Source organism: Strix aluco, chromosome W (genome assembly GCF_031877795.1).
Source record: "Strix aluco isolate bStrAlu1 chromosome W, bStrAlu1.hap1, whole genome shotgun sequence".
NCBI lineage: Eukaryota > Metazoa > Chordata > Aves > Strigiformes > Strigidae > Strix > Strix aluco.
Genome location: NC_133970.1, coordinates 32,459,848 through 32,478,831, shown reverse-complemented (window position 1 = coordinate 32,478,831; position 18,984 = coordinate 32,459,848). Strand labels below are relative to the sequence as shown.

Below are 18,984 nucleotides of genomic sequence, written 5' to 3'. Positions count from 1 at the left end.
AGCACTCATGCTGAAATCTGAAATAAGCATCTATGCCAGGTTTTTCAGAAGTTTTCTCAATAAGAGATTGTATGACAAGCTAACATACCTGGCCTAGCAAAACTTTCCAGTGTAAAAATATCCTTATTATTGAAATTCTTTGTGCTTCTAGTTATAAGTGCCACAAACCTTTCTTAATGTGATCTTTCATCTTTTTCTTTATGTGTTTTTAGTCCTCCTGTTCGCCGTCAGAGAGCAAGAAGGGATCGTCTATCTCGACACAGTTCTGTTAGCCAAGATGAAAACTATCACCATCTTTCCTATGGACAGCAGCAAGCAATAGAAGAGCCCCAAGCCTTTAACCCTCCAAATATATCCCATCGTATGTTGCACCCAGCTGCTCACCCACCACAGCAGAACACAGTGATGGTTGACATTCATGATCAGGTAAGAGTGTGTTGAGAACATGGATGCAAATGTCTTAAACTCTGTGTATTCTTCTCCAAAGAGAGCAAATGAGTGAACTCTCTTTGATAAATTAGTTGGAAATGGAGATGGTTTTTTTCTTTTTTTCTTCTGAGTAGCATCAGTGTATAGAGAGCTGCAGCATTCAGTGAAAACATTGATACATTTTTTACTTAAGAAAGCAATAAAAATCTAGACTCTATTAGAGAAGAGTGAAAATCAACAGTCTGTGAGTGTGTGTCGGCACAGGTCTGAAGCATCCCACCTTTGAAATGTGACTTTTCTGCTTCTGAAGTTAATTTAGTTTAAGATATGCTATGGTAATGTATTTTACTTCATTGCATATGAAGTACCTCTCCTTAGCTTAAAGTGCTTTACATAGTTTAAATATATTCTTTAAAAATAGAATTCACAATGCATGAAATTGACTGCCTCCATAACTCATAAGGGTTGGACTTGATGATCTTAAAAGTCTTTTCCAACCTAAATGGTTGTATGATTCTATGAACTCATGATAATATCATCTCATCACTAAATTACTCATTCTAGCCTCAATCAGCTCCTTAAATGGCATGAGAAAAATGACATTTGTGGTTAGTTCAGAAAAATAAGTTTTATCTTCCCTGAGACAGGAAGAGAAGTAGGATTCCATAATAGAGGCTCTTTAAAGAAAATTGTCCTCTTGATATAGCCTTTTCTTGTTCGAAGTAGACTGCAGCCCAAGTGTGTTTGTTGCTATGGAGTTATGTTCATTAACTGGGGACAGAGATGGTCATTCTAGTGCAGTGTACAGGGGGATTTCCTGAAATGGGAAAAACTCAGGGGGAGCCGAGAGACCCTCCAGGAGCCCGCAGCTCATATGACAGCGGCTGATGAGGCCAGGAGCAACCGTGGGAGATTTAAACACGGTGTAAACTAAAATAGCACTTAGTCATAGAAGCAAGCAGCACTGGTACCACCACGATCTGCGGAGTGCTCTAGCGTGGTGTACAGGGGGGTTTCCTGAAACAGGGAAACCTCAGGGGGAGCCAAGAGCCTGCAGCTTGTGCAACATCTGCTGACAAGATCTGGGTGGGGCCAGGAGCGAGGGCAGCCAAGTCCGTCTCCCCGCATATAGGGAGCGCTAGCGACCAAGTGGGGCAAACAGGGCGTGGCATGTCATCAAGGGCATGGCGTGGCAGTTCACACAGCAGTTCACACAGAAGGGTGCACAGGAAGGGTGCTGTAGCTCTGCCAGCTGGACCAGGGAGAAATGGTATCTACCTGGCAGAAGGCCATGGCCTCTAAACTCTGCACACACCATGACTGATGCAGCTTCCCAGACAGAACTCTGATCACACCATGCTGTCACCCAGGTATCAGGATGCAGGGTGTGCCCTACTCTTAGGCCAGTACTGGATGGCAGTAATGAGTACACCTGTGGGAGGTGTGCCCAGTTAGAGGAAATCCTCAGCTTAGTGACAGAGCTCCAGGAGAAGGTGAGTAGGTTAAGGAGTATCAGGGAGTCTGAGAGACAGATAGATTACTGGAACCGCACCCTACTTCCCCTGGGACAGACCTGTCAGGCAGAGAGGACACATGGTACAGAGGATTCTCTATCCTCTCCACCTGGCTGAACATGGTGACTTAAGGGATATGGGGCAATGGCGACAAGTTACTGCCCAGCACAGCAGGTGCGTCTCCTCCGCGACTATCCACCTTCCCAGGTGCCCTTGCATAACAGGTATGAGGCTCTTTAAGTGGAACCAAACAGCGACGAGGACAATGGTTCATCTAGCTTGGAGGTGTCACCGAAGTTAAGTTGGCCTACGTCCTGCATCAAAACCACTTCCATAAAGAAAAAAAGACGGGTCACTGTCATAGGAGGCTCTCTCCTGAGGGAAACAGAAGGCCCAATATGCAGACCGGACCCACTTCTTAAGGACGTCTGCTGCCTCCCTGGGGCCAGGGTTAAAGATGTGAAGAGAAAGCTTCCTACCCTGGTATGGCCCTCGCGTTATCATCCACTATTGATTTTTCAGGTAGGCAGCAATGAAGTTGAAACAAGAAGTCCGAGGGCAATCAAGAGAGTCTGAGGGCTGTGTGATCTCCATCCTTAGAGATGTTTAAACTGTGACTGGACAAGGCCCTGACAACTTGCTTTAAGTTGGCCCTGCTTTGAATAAGGGGTTGGACCAGAGACTTCCAGAGGTCCCTTCCAATCGCAGTTATTCTGTGATTCTGTTTATGTGAACATGGATACAATCATAAACAGCAGGTCTTAAAGGCACAGTTGTGTAACTTAAAGACGAAACTCTTGGTTGCATTTTGGACTGCAAGCTGATGAAGAAATCTGAAAAATGTGACCACTGTTTTAACAAAAACTTTTGATGTCAGGATCAAGATTTTTTTCTTTCACTGAAGAGAACAAAGGGAATTGTCATGTTTGTCTTAATTATGAGTTTCTCGCATCTAGTGGGTTGTGTTGCAGTCATAGAAAGTCCTCTGGCTATGTGGTGTTGTTTTTTTTTCTTCTCCAGAGACAGTTCATGGACTGTTTCTCTCAGCTGTGCATTATTTCTTAAAATTTCTTTGCAACCTTAGGCTGACCTGTGCCTTCTCAAAATGCGTTCTTGATTTTGATGCTTTGTGATCGACAGATAAGTTTTGAAAAAAAAAATAAATAAAAAGGCTCAATGTGGGGCATTTTTAATGACTGTGTAGCTGTCAGGTGTTACTTTGGGTTTTACTTGGACTTGCTAGGGAACTGAGGTAGGGATGTATGTGTGCTCATCTACAATATATTTTATAAACCAAACAACTCTGAATAAAAATCAATTCCCATCTCAGTCATATTTCACTTGCAGATTCTCAGTCATCCTGAAAGTTCTGCAGTAGTCCATAGAGACAGGGAAACAAGGCAATCTTATCTTAAAAGTTTTAGTAATGTACTGGGTTGGGGAAAGTGAGCAAGTGGCTGTGTGGATGCTTGACTGCTGGCTGCGGTGAATCCACCACAAGTATAAAAGAAAAACCTCTGCGTGTGAGCTTGGGATGTTTAAAAATTTAATTGCAAGCCCGTCTCTTCCAGTGCTGCTTGAGCCACATTTTTCAAAACCTGCTTATTCATATTATTTCTGAACAGTGGTTTCATATACTTAGAATGAGATTAAAATTAAATAACTAGTTCAGTAAAGTATTGTTGTCCTTATGCTATTCTCTTCACCTAAGTTTTTTGCAAGTCTCATGTTTTAACACAGACTATAAACTATTTTGAGTGAAGACTCTTCTGCCAGTGTGCTGTATCTGGGCAGATCTGTAAGTCATAAGTAATGGAACTCTGGAGAAAATTCTTCTTGCATATCACATTTTCTAGAATAGAATAGAATAGAATAGAATAGAATAGAATAGAATAGAATAGAATAGAATAGAATAGAATAGAATAGAATAGAATAGAATAGAATAGAATAGAATAGTTCAGTTGGAAGGGACCTACAATGATCATCTAGTCCAACTGCCCGACCACTTCAGGGCTGACCAAAACTTAAAGCATCTTATTAAGGGCATTGTCCAAATGCCTCTTAAACACTGACAGACATGGGGCATCGACCACCTCTCCAGGAAGCCTGTTCCAGTGTTTGACCACCCTCTCTGTAAAGAAATGCTTCCTAATGTCAAGTCTCAGTCAAGTCTCCTAATTTTCAGGATTCTTTTATAGCTAAGGACACTTGTTTGAAAACAGACTGTTTCTCAGTAGTCATCTACTCCTGCTGTCTGTTCCTTAAATGATGTCCATAATTACCTTCCAGCAACCTTAGGGAGAGCCAAATCCGATAGCCCGACAGAGGTGAGGCTGCTACAGCTGTATGTCACCAGGTCCAACCAATAGCAACACTGAGAATGTATTCCCAGGCGGCGCACACACACACACAAACACATGTATACAACATGTTTACAACATGTATATACATGCATATATGCACATTGCTGGCCACACAGCTCAACACAGACAGAAACATTCAGTACTCACACAAACACAAACAGCACCGACGACTTCATCCTCTTCTCCTGTTTCCCTCTCTGGCTAATGAGGATGAAGGTCCATTAGTGGGAAATGTATATATACATATATACAATGTGTATCCTTCCAGGAGCTGGGCTCATGCAGTCCACCCAGTAGCTGGTCCCTGGATCCCAGTCTCCCCAGTTGCTGGCACCTGGACATAAGAGCCCCCTAGGCTGCAGACCCACTCCAGCTGCTAGTGCAGACCTCCCCACTTAAAGACACACACTCACAGAGCTCGCCAGCAGTTGGCCAGGACTCCCCTCTGGTAGCCAACTCCCCCTGTGGACTTGCTCTTAGAGACACACAGTCCCCTGGCTCCCAGGCCACTTCACCTACTCGCCAGCTACTCTGGATTGATTTTCACTAGCAATCACACGCTTGCACACCCACACTCGCTCCAGTTGCTTGCACCACAGGCACACAGGCCCTCTGACTGATGGTCCCATTCCAGTTGCTGGCACTTAGATCTCCATAAACACACTTGCACACAGGACAGAGAGTCCCTCACCCAGGAAAAGAGTTAGAAATGGAGTTTAATGAGAAGACAGGACCAGACAGTGCTGATCAGGGTCAGGGCATGGCCAGGCAAGTGTACTGCTCAGGAGCTGTTTGCACACAACTGGCCCTTTTTATTCCCTTTATCCCTCTATTTTCCTACATTTGTTCTTCCTTAAACCACATAGATCCATTCCTTTAGTATCCTTAAATAGTCTTAGTAACACTTTAACTTTTACATTATGTGTGATCTATCCACTAGCAAACATATATCTGTAAATTAAACAGCAAACACTCCTTCCTGTAGCAAGCAAGAAGAAAGCGATAGAGCTTTCTTCATACTGAATTTTAATTCGTTTTCAGTAAGCAGGATTGTCAGTGCTAAATGTCAGGTTTCCTGCTGAGAATATCGAGTAACACCCTCAAAACTCGTCTCCCTAGAGGAAAAAAGGCAGAGGTGGAGGGATCAATACTATACTTGTGACAGACTGGCTGTGAGAGTATCTCTTCACTGTTACTGCATAATGATGTTGGGGAGCCCAGAGGAATGTGCTATTGTAAAAGCTTCTGATCTGTTGTGGATTAGAATTTTCAAAGAACAATGCCAAAGCTGCAAGGTGCCCTTTCTTCAGCAACCAAACCACTTTTCAAAAGGCTGATATGCACATATGTGACAAAGAAAAGGAAGTTTATTGTAATTTCCTACTGTTGGGATACACAAACATATGCATGGCAAAATTTAGTTTTGCTATGAAAATGTGCAAATTTATTAGCATCAGTCTTCCCTATTTGTCTTCACTTGTTAAATTGCTAATACTGAAATACTCACATTGCAAAAAACTGCAAAATATGGAGCTTAATAATAGGAATAGTAAATATGAGGAATTTATTGTACGATGATTCTGTTCTCACATAGCTGAGATGCCACTTCCATTGCTAGTGATTATCGTTAGCAAAAAGCGTAAATAAGCCTTTCTACTTGTGCCCTTCTACATTCTTATATGCCAGATATCTATCAAACTTTATTTTAGAAATGCTGCAGAATGTCTGAAAGACGGAGGTACTACTTTTTCCATTTTCCATTATCAGTTAGGCTCAGGATTCCTTAAATATTCTGACTGCCTGAGTGAAAAACTATAACCAATGGTATGTACAAAACTCTCTAGTAAGTTACCTAAATTCCCTTTGTCTGCGTAGCTTTGTGTTGACTATACAGCCAACTCAAAAGTTCTGCAAAATCATAGGTTGGACACTGAAAATTGAGAAGTTTGGTTTAAAAAAAATATTTAAAAAAATAGATGTCTATTTTTTTCTGTTGTCATGTTTTTTCCTCCAGCTTATTGGTTACATTTGATGGGTTTTTATGTTCTTCACAGGTATGTTGTCTATAAACTTAGTATTGAGTGCCTTGCAGAAGCCATTGTATTTGAGGATTTAGTGATCTTGGACAAGCCATGACTGCTCTACTGGGCCTTGTACTTAGGGCTTGAGAAGCCCGTATGTTAGCATGAGGAGCTGTCGTAAGGGAATCTGCTGGAATGCCCTGTGCTGGCCTGTGCTGCACGCTGGTGGATGCTATAACAGAGAGAACATACCAATCTGTCAGGATAAGATATATGATTCTGCTTGTTACACAAGATAAAAGACACCATGAATATGGTAAGGGAGTATGGGAGGGAGGCTGAACCTTTCCATGGACAGGATCTGTGCAGCATGCCATAGGAAAATCCATCCGGTGTCCATCCAATGCTGCACAAAAACAAGGTTCCCAACATCTGAAGGGACCTAAGATTTACTCACTATCGATATTCCTCATCTTATTCTATAACATTAAAACAGCTATTCTATTATGCCCATTGTTGTCAGGCCTTTCTTACTGAGATCCAGAAAAAGCCCTGCACGTTGTCTCTCTGTCACCATCCTCATCCTTGGGTGCAGAGCAAGCTTCATTTAAAAACAGAGAATGTTCTGATATCTTTCATGAAGCAACAGTACTGCAGAGGTGGGATATTTAAGGGAAACCCAAAATATCACAAGACTTAAAGTAATATCCATCAATCCATAGACTCATAGAATCATTTAGGCTGGAAAAGATCCTTAAGATCATCGAGTCCAACCGTTACCCTAACACTTCCAAGTCCACCACTAAACCGTGTCCCTAAGCGCCACGTCTACACATCTTTTAAATACCTCCAGGGATGGTGACTCAACCACTTCCCTGGGCAGCCTGTTCCAATGCTTGACAACCCTTTTGGTGAAGAAATTTTTCCTAATATCCAATGTAAACCTCCCCTGGTGCAACTTGAGGCCATTTCCTCTTCTCTTATCACTTGCTACTTGGTGAAGAGACTGACGCCCACCTCGCTACAACCTCCTTTCAGGTAGTGGTAGAGAGCGATAAGGTCTCCCCTGAGCTTCCTTTTCTCCAGACTGAACAACCCCTCAGCCGCTTCTCGTAAGACTTGTTCTCTAGGCCCTATTAAACAGAACTGGCCCCAGTACTGAGCCCTGGGGAACACCACTTGTGATTGGCCGCCAACTGGATTTAACTCCATTCACCACAACTCTTTGGGCCTGGCCATCCAGCCAGTTTTTTACCCAGCAAAGAGTACACCCGTCCAAGCCAGGAGCAGTCAGTTTCTCCAGGAGAAAGCTGTGGGAAATGGTGGCAAAGGCTTTACTAAAGTCCAGGTAGACAACATCCACAGCCTTTCCCTCATCCACTAAGCGGGTCACCTTGTCATAGAAGGAGATCAGGTTAGTCAAGCAGGACCTGCCTTTCATAAACCCATGCTGACTGGGCCTGAACACCTGGTTGTCCTGTACATGCCGCATGATGGCGCTCAACATGGCCTGCTCCGATGCAGGAGTTACGGACATGCGAATGATCACACTGTGATTAAGCAATGCCGATTTTATTATGGTGGACAAGCCTTTTATAATGCAGGTGAAAATCACAAGATACAATCACATGGTACAGTTCTTTCTGATTGGACAGTTAGCTTTGCACATGCTCCTTAAGCTCTCTTCTGATTGGCTGAGAACTGCCACATCGACATTGTACAAACTTCTTCTCTGCCCAGACCAACACCCTGGAGTTGTTTAACTTCCTGGGTTCTTCCTCATTCTTCCAGGGTCATCTCCTCGTCACATCCTCACCGAAGCTGAGGCTTTGCCAGTCTTGCTCATATGCAGGATTGCTCACATGCCGATTTCCTAGCAGGAAATCCTTTAGAATCCCCACACTCCATAACCTTCCCTGGCACCGAGGTCTTACTGACAGGCCTGTAGTTCCCCGGATCCTCCTTCTGGCCCTTCTTGTAGATGGGCGTCACATTTGCTAACCTCCAGTCAACTGGGGCCTCCCCAGTTAGCCAGGACTGCTGATAAATGATGGAAAGTGGCTTGGTGAGCACATCCGCCAGCTCCCTCAGTACCCTTGGGTGGATCCCACCCGGCCCCTTAGACTTGTGTGTGTCTAAGTGGTGTAGCAGGTCGCTAACCATTTCCCCTTGGATTTTGGGGGCTTCAGCAACTGGTCTTACTATTGAAGACTGAGGCAAAGAAGGCATTAAGTACCTCAGCCTTTTCCTCATCCTTTGTCACTGTGTTTCCCCCTGCATCCAATAAAGGATGGAGATTCTCCTTGGCCCCCCTTTTGTTGCTACTGTATTTACAGAAACATTTTTTATTGTCTTTTACGGCAGTAGCCAGATTAAGTTCTAGTTGGGCTTTGGCCCTTCTAATTTTCTCCCTGCGTAACCTCATGACATCCATGTATTCGTCCTGAGTGGCCTGCCCCTTCTTCAAAAGGTCATAAGCTCTCTTTTTTTCCCTGAGTTCCAGCCAAAGCTCTCACACAAGTCTATAGGGCACTTGTTGTCCTCTGATTCAGGGGACCGGACAGCCCAAGGTCTATCAGTATTATTAAAGACGGAGTCAAAAAAAGCATTGAATGCCCCTGCTTTTTCTTCATCCGTATTAGTCAGGTGACCATCTTCAACAAGTATCGGTCCAATGTTTTCTTTAGACCTCCTCTTGCTATTAGCGTACGTAAAAAAGCCTTTCTTGTTGTCTGACACAACACTGGCCAGTTTCAACTCTAATTGAGCTTTGGCCTTTTGTGTCTTCTCCTTGTATATGCAAACCACGGCTCTGTAATCTTCCTGCAAAGCCTGACCTTGCTTCCAGAGATTATACAATTTCTTTTTCCTCTTGAGTTCCACGAGGAGTTCCCTCTTCAGCCAAACCGGTCTTCTGCTCCACTTGCTTGACTTGCGACACACTGGAATTGCCTGCTCCTGTGCTTCTAAAAGGTGGTTCTTGAAGGCCATGGACTCCTAAGCCCTCAAAAGCAGATTCCCAGGGGACACTGTTAAGTAGCTCCCTGAGTAGCTTAAAGTTTGCTCTCTTGAAGTCCAGGGTAGCAACTCTGCTGTCCTTTTTTCTCATTATGCCGAAAATTTGGAACTCAACCATTTTATGATCACTGTAGCCAAGACAGCCACCTACCATCACATCTCCCATGAGTCCTTCTCTATTCACAAACAACAAGTCTAGGAGGGCATCTTTCCTAGCTGCCTCACTGAGTACTTGTGACAAGAAATGTTCTTTCACAAACTTCAGGAATTTCCCAGACTTGGTCGTCACAGCAGTATGATATTCTCAGTTGATGTCTGGGAAGTTGAAATCTCCCATAAGGACAAGGGCTACCAATCCAGAAATTTCTCCTAATTGCCTATAGAATAACTCATCAGTGCTAACAACCTGGCTGGGTGATCGATAGTAGACACCCACAATGACATCTGCTTTGTTTTCCATCCCCCTAAACCTCACCCAGAGGCTCTCAACCACATCACCGCTAACTGTGAGGGCTGTACAATCAAACCTCTCCCTGACATACAGAGTGCGACACCTCCACCTCGCCTGCCCTGCCTATCCCTCCTGAACAGCCTGTAGCCCTCCATCCCAGCACTCCAGTCGTGGGACCCATTCCACCAAGTCTCACTAATACCGATGATATCATAGTTCTGGGAACTAACCAACGCTTCCAGTTCATCCTGTTTATTTCTCATACTGCGTGCATTGGTGTACAAGCATTTCAGTAATGCTCCTGAGCCCTCCGTGCTCCCAGGAGCAGCGTAAATGTTCCCACTAGCATTGCCACCCTCATGAGATGCCATGCCAACCCTTGTTTTACCTTCAGCTCTCCTGATGGTATCCCCTTCCCCCATCGGTTCTAGTTTAAAGCCCTCTCGATCAGTCCCTCCAGCTTACATCAAAAGACATGTTTTCCTCATCGGGACAGGGAGCATTTACTATGCTCCTGGGGAGGTGGGAAGCTTTGGAGGTATAAATCCCCTTTTTGAAGCCACTAAAAGTTGAATTGCTGATTGGAACAAAAGCCAAGTAGTAACCTGGCTTGCAAACCAGGATGCTTACAGCTTACACAAGGTGGCAAGAAAGCATTTTAAAAGAAACAAGGTGATTATGGCAGAGGTGGATGCACAATGGCAGGCAGATTTGGTGGATATGCAACTGTTTTCCAAGCACAAGGATGGTGTTAAGTGCATCTAATACTGATAGACATATTACCTGGGCTTTTGGTCTAAAAGGCAAAACAGGTTATGAAATAGCTTGGGCTTTAAAAACCATTTTTACCAGGGGGCACATGCCTTGGAAATTACAGAATGACCGAGGAAATGGATTTTTAAACCAGCTTTTAAGCAAACTGCTAAAGGAGTGCAACGTTCAACACTTTGTTACTAATAATAAATTAAAAGCTTAGATCATACAGCATCATACAGCAAGGGATCATACAGCAGGCAATGGCGACAAGTTCCTGGCCAGCGCAGCGGGCACGTCTCCTCTGTGATTACCCCATCTTCCCAGGTGCCCTTGTATTATAGGTACGAGGCTCTGCAAGTGGAACCAAACAGCGACGAGGACAATGGTTCATCTAGCTTGGAGGTGTCGCCGAAGTTAAGTTGGCCTACGTCCTGCATCAAAACCACTTCCATAAAGAAAAAAAGACGGGTCACTGTCATAGGAGGCTCTCTCCTGAGGGAAACAGAAGGCCCAATATGCAGACCGGACCCACTTCTTAGGGACGTCTGCTGCCTCCCTGGGGCCAGGGTTAAAGATGTGAAGAGAAAGCTTCCTACCCTGGTATGGCCCTCGCGTTATCATCCACTATTGATTTTTCAGGCAGACAGCAATGAAGTTGAAACAAGAAGTCCGAGGGCAATCAAGAGAGACTTCAGGGCCTTGGGACGACTGGATAAGGGATCAGGAGCACAAGTAGTGTTCTCCTCGATCCTTCCAGTTGCAGGGAATGATGAGGAAAGAAACAGGAAGAGCCAGCAGATCAATACCTGGCTCCGAGCCTGGTGTCACCAGCAGAATTTTGGGGTTTTTGATCATGGGTCAGTCTACATGACATCAGGCCTGCTGGCGACAGATGGGGTACACCTGTCTCAAAGGGGGCAAAAGATGCTTTCACAGGAGTTAGCAGGGCTCATTGAAAGAGCTTTAAACTAGATTTGAGGGGGGGAAGGGGATAAAACCAGGCTCGCTAGAGATAAGCCTAGGGGCAGCACGCCAAAGTTTGAGGGACGGTGTGCTAGCGACGTGCTTCGGTCTGCCATCTCAGTGGAGGTAGGGGATGGAGATCCATGCAGCATAAAGACGCAAGGGTTATTGATGTGTTAGAGCCCACGGAAGCACCTGAGAACAGTCACATAGGAATTAGGGCTTCTCCCCCCAAAAAGGTGGCAGGATCAATAGCCCAACTGAAGTGCATCAACACCAATGCACGCAGCGTGGGCAACAAACAGGAGGAGCTGGAAGCCATTGTGCAGCAGGAAAGCTATGACATAGTTGCAGTCACCGAAACATGGTGGGATGACTCACGCAACTGGAGTGCTGCAATGGATGGCTATAAACTCTTCAGAAGGGATAGGCAAGGAAGGAGCGGCGGTGGGGTAGCCCTGTATGTTAGGGAGTGTTTTGACTGTCTAGAGCTTGTTGATGGTGATGAAAGGGTCGAGTGTTTATGGGCAAGAATCAGGGGAAAGGCCAACAAGGCAGATATCATGGTGGGAGTCTGTTATAGACCACCCAACCAGGATGAAGAGGCAGACAAAATATTCTATAAGCAGCTGGGAGAAGTCTCACGATCGCTAGCCCTTGTTCTCATGGGGGGGGACGGGGGACGGGGGACTTCAACTTACCAGACGTCTGCTGGAAATACAATACAGCGGAGAGGAAACAGTCTAGGAGGTTCCTGGAGTGTGTGGAAGGTAACTTCCTGACACAGCTGGTGAGGGAGCCAACTAGGGAAGGCGCCCCACTGGACCTGTTGTTTGTGAACAGAGAAGGACTTGTGGGTGATGTGATAGCTGGAGGCCACCTTGCGCGTAGCGGTCATGAAACGATGGAGTTTTCAATTCTCGTAGAAGTAAGGAGGGTGGTTAGCAGAACTGCTACCTTGGACTTCCGGAGGACAGACTTTGGCCTGTTTAGGAGCCTGGTTGACAGAGTCCCTTGGGAGGCAGTCCGGAAGGGCAAAGGAGTCCAGGAAGGCTGGACATTCTTCAAGAAGGAAATCTTAAAGTCATAGGAGCAGGCCGTCCCTATGTGCCAACAGATGAGCCAGCGGGGAAGAAGAACAGAGTGGCTGAATAGAGAGATTTTGCTGGAACTCAGGAAAAAAAGGAGAGTTTATGACCTTTGGAAGAAGGGGCAGGCTACTCAGGAGGACTGCAAAGATGTCATGAGGTTATGCGGGGAGAAAATTAGAAGGGCCAAAGACGAACTAGAACTTAATCTGGCTACTGCCGTAAAAGACAATAAAAAATGTTTCTGTAAATACATTAGCAACAAAAGGAGGGCTAAGGAGAATCTCCATCCTTTATTGGATGCAGGGGGAAACACAGTGACAAAGGATGAGTCTTCAATAGTAAGACCAGTTGCTCTTGGGGGTACCCAGCCTCCGAGCTGAAAGACAGGGACGGGGAGCAGAATGAAGCCCCCAAAATCCAAGGGAAATGGTTAGCGACCTGCTACACCACTTAGACACACACAAGTCTAAGGGGCCGGGTGGGATCCACCCAAGGGTACTGAGGGAGCTGGCGGATGTGCTCACCAAGCCACTTTCCATCATTTATCAGCAGTCCTGGCTAACTGGGGAGGCCCCAGTTGACTGGAGGTTAGCAAATGTGACGCCCATCTACAAGAAGGGCCAGAAGGAGGATCCGGGGAACTACAGGCCTGTCAGTAAGACCTCGGTGCCAGGGAAGGTTATGGAGTGTGGGGATTCTAAAGGATTTCCTGCTAGGAAATCGGCATGTGAGCAATCCTGCATATGAGCAAGACTGGCAAAGCCTCAGCTTCGGTGAGGATGTGACGAGGAGATGACCCTGGAAGAATGAGGAAGAACCCAGGAAGTTAAACAACTCCAGGGTGTTGGTCTGGGCAGAGAAGAAGTTTGTACAATGTCGATGTGGCAGTTCTCAGCCAATCAGAAGAGAGCTTAAGGAGCATGTGCAAAGCTAACTGTCCAATCAGAAAGAACTGTACCATGTGATTGTATCTTGTGATTTTCACCTGCATTATAAAAGGCTTGTCCACCATAATAAAATCGGCATTGCTTAATCACAGTGTGATCATTCGCATGTCCGTAACTCCTGCATCGGAGCAGGCCATGTTGAGCGCCATCATGCGGCATGTACAGGACAACCAGGTGTTCAGGCCCAGTCAGCATGGGTTTATGAAAGGCAGGTCCTGCTTGACTAACCTGATCTCCTTCTATGACAAGGTGACCCGCTTAGTGGATGAGGGAAAGGCTGTGGATGTTGTCTACCTGGACTTTAGTAAAGCCTTTGCCACCATTTCCCACAGCTTTCTCCTGGAGAAACTGACTGCTCCTGGCTTGGACGGGTGTACTCTTTGCTGGGTAAAAAACTGGGTGTTAGTCGACAGCTGGCTGAATATGAGCCGGAAGTGGGCCCTGGTGGCCAAGAAGGCCAGCATCCTGGCTTGTATCAAAAATAGTGTGGCCAGCAGGACTAGGTAAGTGCTTGTCCCGTTGTACTCGACACTGGTGAGACCACACCTTGAATACTGTGTTCAGTTTTGGGGCCCTCACTATAAGAAAGACATTGAGGTGCTGGAGCGTGTCCAAAGAAGAGCACAGAAGCCTGTGAAGGGCCTAGAGAACAAGTGTTATGAGGAGCGGCTGAGGGAACTGGGGTTGTTTAATCTGGAGAAAAGGAGGCTCAGGGGAGACCTTATTGCTCTCTACCACTACCTGAAAGGAGGTTGGTAGCGAGGTGGGTGTTGGTCTCTTTTCCCAAGTAGCAAGTGATAGGAGGAGAGGAAATGGCCTCAAGTTGCACCAGGGGAGGTTTAGATTGGATATTAGGAAAAATTTCTTCACTGAAAGGGTTGTCAAGCATTGGAACAGGCTGCCCAGGGAAGTGGTTGAGTCACCATCCCTGGAGGTATTTAAAAGATGTGTAGATGTGGTGCTTAGAGACATGGTTTAGAGGTGGACTTGGCAGTGTGAGGTTTATTTGGAATTTATGTTCTAAATTCTTCTATGACATTGTAATTCTATATCCAGGTCACAAACTTCCAGGCTTAAAATGCAATTCTTACAGCACAGCTTATAAAGTGACTCTAGACTACTCTAGAGAGGGAACCACTTTTTTTTTCTTTTTTTTTTTAGTTTGTTTCTGTATGAGAGCAGTGGTAACCTCTCCTGAATTGCATCTGGCACTGGTGTTAAACATCCAACAGCTATGTCATTAAAAACTCTCTGATAGCTCACATACATACAAAATATTTGAATTGGTACCTGAATTGGAACTACGTCAAAGTCACTGTTTCTGCTGAGTGTGCAGTTTTGAGATTTGTAGTTTTATTTAGTCATCTGTGTGGTGTTCCTGTTTTGGCCTCTGCATCTCATGTCCAGTTCAGTAGGTTAGCTCTCTTCATTTTACATATTCTCACCTTTGTAATGACCTGTTCTTGCTTGTTCATTTTCTAAGGGTGGATTCCATTTTAGTAGGTTGTGTTGAAAGGTTCTTGTCCAGCTTTCGGCTGGGATAGAGTTCATTTTTCTTCTTAGTGGCTAAAATAGTGCTGTGTTTTGGATTCAGTGTGGGATTTGGTATGAGAAGAATGTTGATAATACACTGATGTTTTCAGTTGTTGCTAAGAGATCAAGGACTTTCCAACTTCCCATGTCCTGCCCGTGTGCAGGTGCACAAGAAGCTGGGAGGGAGCAGAGCCAGAGCACCGGACCCAAATTAGCCAATGAAATATTGCATATCATGTAACGTCATGCTCAGTATATGTCACGTCCTGCTCAGACGAGGGAGACAAGTGACTCAGATTCGCAAATCCCCAATGGAGCAGACAACAAGTCTCCAAGTCCAAACATTTATTAACTACCCACAATGTACTAATTGAACACACGATAATTGGCTAAGTATATAGCAAGTTGTGGCAAGCAATACAATATGCCTTGCATTTCTTAATGGGAAAGGGAAAAGAGGGAGATAGAGGGAATGGGGAAATACAGATCACTGGTCTGGGTTTCTGCGCTGATCCCGCCAGCGAGGGTTCCAGGGGGCAGCCGTCTTCTTTGCTTGCATCCATCTTCTTTGCTTCACTGCAGTCTACAGGGCCTCCCCCTTTCTTTCCCCCCCCTTGATTTATACGCTCTTTCCTTGGGTCCGTCTCCTAGGTCGACCCACATCCCTACGTATCCCATGTACGGGGAAGGGTAAGGTGTTTCATGGGATGATGTAATTAGCATGATCATGTTAGCCCTCGTTAGCATATTGAGGGGTGTTAACTTTAATATGCATTTCGTGGATAATGAAGCAAAGGTCATTCACCGGACAGATGGCCCTTGAAATTTGGCCAGGTGCACCAGAGCAGAGCCGTCCTGTCTCCACAGGACTCCCTCCTCCAGCTGCATCCTGTGTTATTGGGGCAGCCTTATCAGCTTCGACCTGCACACTATCCACCCTGTGACTCATAGTTTTGTCTTGCGAGTGTTTGAGGCATTTCTTTGATCAGCCTCAACTTTTGCTTTCTCAGGCTGCTTTTTTTAGTTTCTCGCAGGCCTGGTTTCTCGTCTCTCACAGTATATAAAGGAGAATTGGTCAGGAAGGAGAGATCTCTCTCTCGCTTCCAGGATTGTGGTTTTGGGATCTTCGTTTTCTTTGGGATTTCTAGCCGGGAACGGGCTGGGTATCAGTCGGTGAGTGGTGAGCAATCGCATTTTGCATTACTCATTTGTATTTTCTATTATTGTTATTGTTTTATTTTATTTCAATTATTAAATTGTTTTTATCTCAAGCTATTATTCTGCCTTTACCCCTCCAATTTACTTCCCCATCCCCCAGGCAGGGGAGGGGGAGCGAGCAGCTGTGTGGCTGCCTGACGGGTTTAAACCACAACAGTCCTTTTTGGTGCCCAATGTGGGGCTCAGAGGGTTGAGATAGTGACAGAACTGATCAGAGTGTGTTATAACAAATTTGTTATAAGCATTCATTTTATTGGCTTTTCAATTGTTTGTCATAATGTTGATTTATTGGCTCCTAGAGTTGTGGTGCTTGTTCTTAGAGTTGTGCTATGCATCACTTGCTGTATATAGTCCCTATGCTGCTGCTTATCACTCGTGGGAGGTGGATTAAGATTTTTGCTTTTCTGCACTATTTAACACTGGTTTATGGCTCAATTAAGTTATCCATCCTGAGACTAGTCCCGTATGTGTACATTGTCGTCACCTCTGTACTTTGTGAGTCATATAGCGGAAAGGGTTAACAATTATACCCTTTACCTTTTCTCCTCAGAGAGCCAATCCATGGGGGACACACCTCCCCTCACCTTCCGCTTCTCCTCCAGGCTAATTACAAGAGCGTTTGAAACTTTTGAGTATCCTTGGAATGTCAAAACTAACATGGTCTTATTGTTAGGAATCAGCGTGTCTCTGCATTGTTCGGGGTTAAGCAACTATTTTTAAGAGTATCACTTAGAGATCTACCCCAAAGCTGGAGAGTTATGAGTGGCAAGGGGTGTAGGATAGCATGGACAAGTGCCTAGAACAGTGGGCACCCCCAGTGTTTTGGAACTTTACCCCTGAACAAGTGCAAAATCCTGAAAAACTAGTAAAATATTTGGAAAAAGTATGCTTTCACCCTGGCAATTCCAGAGAGACACAAATCACTCCAACATGCCGGGGCCTGGCCCATGCTTACCAAGCCCTGTTCAACACTGTTCAGTACCCTCAAGGGGAAGAGAAGGTCTCTGGGTCCGATAACAAAATGACAGGCGCTGCAACCACCCCAACCCCTGTGACAGATGCTGCAGCCACACCAACGCCTGCAAGAGGTATTGCAGCTAATCTGACCCTGATGACAGGCACTGCCGCTGAACCAGAGAACCAACCCATGACAGTATCACTTACTCTTATACATAAGAAGAAATATACAAAGAAGTCACCTCGTGTTGTAAAGGATGATAATGAACCAGGGCCATCATGAGAAAGGGAGGAAGAGGCAGAACCAGTGGTAATCACCTGATACTTATTCCTGAGCTGTGAGACATGCGAAAGGATTTCAGCCGTTTTCCAGGTGAGCACATTATCATCTGGCTGCTCCAATGCTGAGATAACAGAGCCAGTAGCTTGGAATTAGAGGGTAAGGAAGCCAAGCAGCTGGGATCCCTTTCTAGGGAAGGGGGCATCAGCAAACAAATTGGAAAAAAAGCACAAACCCTCAGCCTCTGGAGGCAACTCCTGTCAAGCATGAGAGAAAGGTATCCTCTCAAAGAACATGTTATATGTCATCCAAGTAAGTGGACCACCATGGAGAGAAGTATCCAATACTTGAGGGAATTAGCTGTGTGGGAGTTGGTTTATTATGACCCAGATGATGTGCAATTACCCGCAGATCCAGATGAACTCCAATGCACCTGGCCCATGTAGTGGAAGTTTGCACAGAGCACACCGTCATCATATGCCACTGCATTAGCAGTAATGGACTGGAGAGACAAAGAGGGACCAACAGTGGATGAATTGGCTCGCTGACTATGACAATATGAAGAAAGTCTCTCTTCTTCCCTCATCGTGGCTGTGGAGAGATTGCCAGACATACTAGTGGAGAAACTATCCTGAGAGTTCCAGCAATTCAAAGAGGATATGCCCTACTCCCTACCTGCACGAACTAGGATCTCAGCTATTAGGAGAAAGCGTTCCCCTGCTCAATAGAAATGGTATACACCACAGGGGAACCTGTGGTATCGCTTGCGTGACCATGGAGAATACATAAGAAACTGGGATGGAAAACCTACCTACCTCCTAGCAGAGCGGGTACGTGAGTTGAAAGGAAGAACAAATACAAATCAGGGTTCTTTCAGGAGAAACGCCACTCCACTTTCCAGTAATCAGTTGCCCAAACAGAGCAGAAAGGTTGACTTTGCTCACGATCCTATGAGGAGAATTTCTGATTCGTATTCACGAGAAGTGAGTCACCAAGATGAGACTGAGACCCGCACACACCACATTAACCCATTCGTTGATAGTAGATACTATGATCAACATTAGAGGGGCCCTGACTCCAGCCAGGTGGAGGACAGTGACAATCGGGTTTATTGGACTGTGTGGATTCGATGGCCTGGCACATCTGACCCCCAGCAGTATAAGGCTCTAATGGACACTGGTGCCCAATGCACCTTAATGCCATCAAATTTTAAAGGGGCAGAACTCATTTGTATTTGAGGCGTGACAGGGGGGTCTCAACAGCTAACTGTGTTGGAGGCTGAGGTGAGCCTAACTGGGAATGAGTGTCAAAAGCACCTCATTGTGACTGGCCCAGAAGGTCCATGCATTCTTGGTATAGATTATCTCAGGAGAGGGTATTTTAAGGACCCAAAAGGGTACTGGTGGGTTTTGGTAGAGCTGCCTTGGAGACAGAGGAAAACAA

General features: G+C 45.4%; 1 protein-coding gene across 1 annotated transcript in view; it reads left to right on the top strand.

The window, feature by feature from the left end:
• Positions 1–18,984, top strand: part of LOC141917732 (E3 ubiquitin-protein ligase RNF38-like) — a 288,771-nt gene that overhangs the window by 205,261 nt on the left and 64,526 nt on the right. The window contains 1 exon segment of the mRNA XM_074811147.1: positions 213–426. Within this exon segment, the coding sequence (XP_074667248.1) occupies positions 213–426 (214 nt within the window).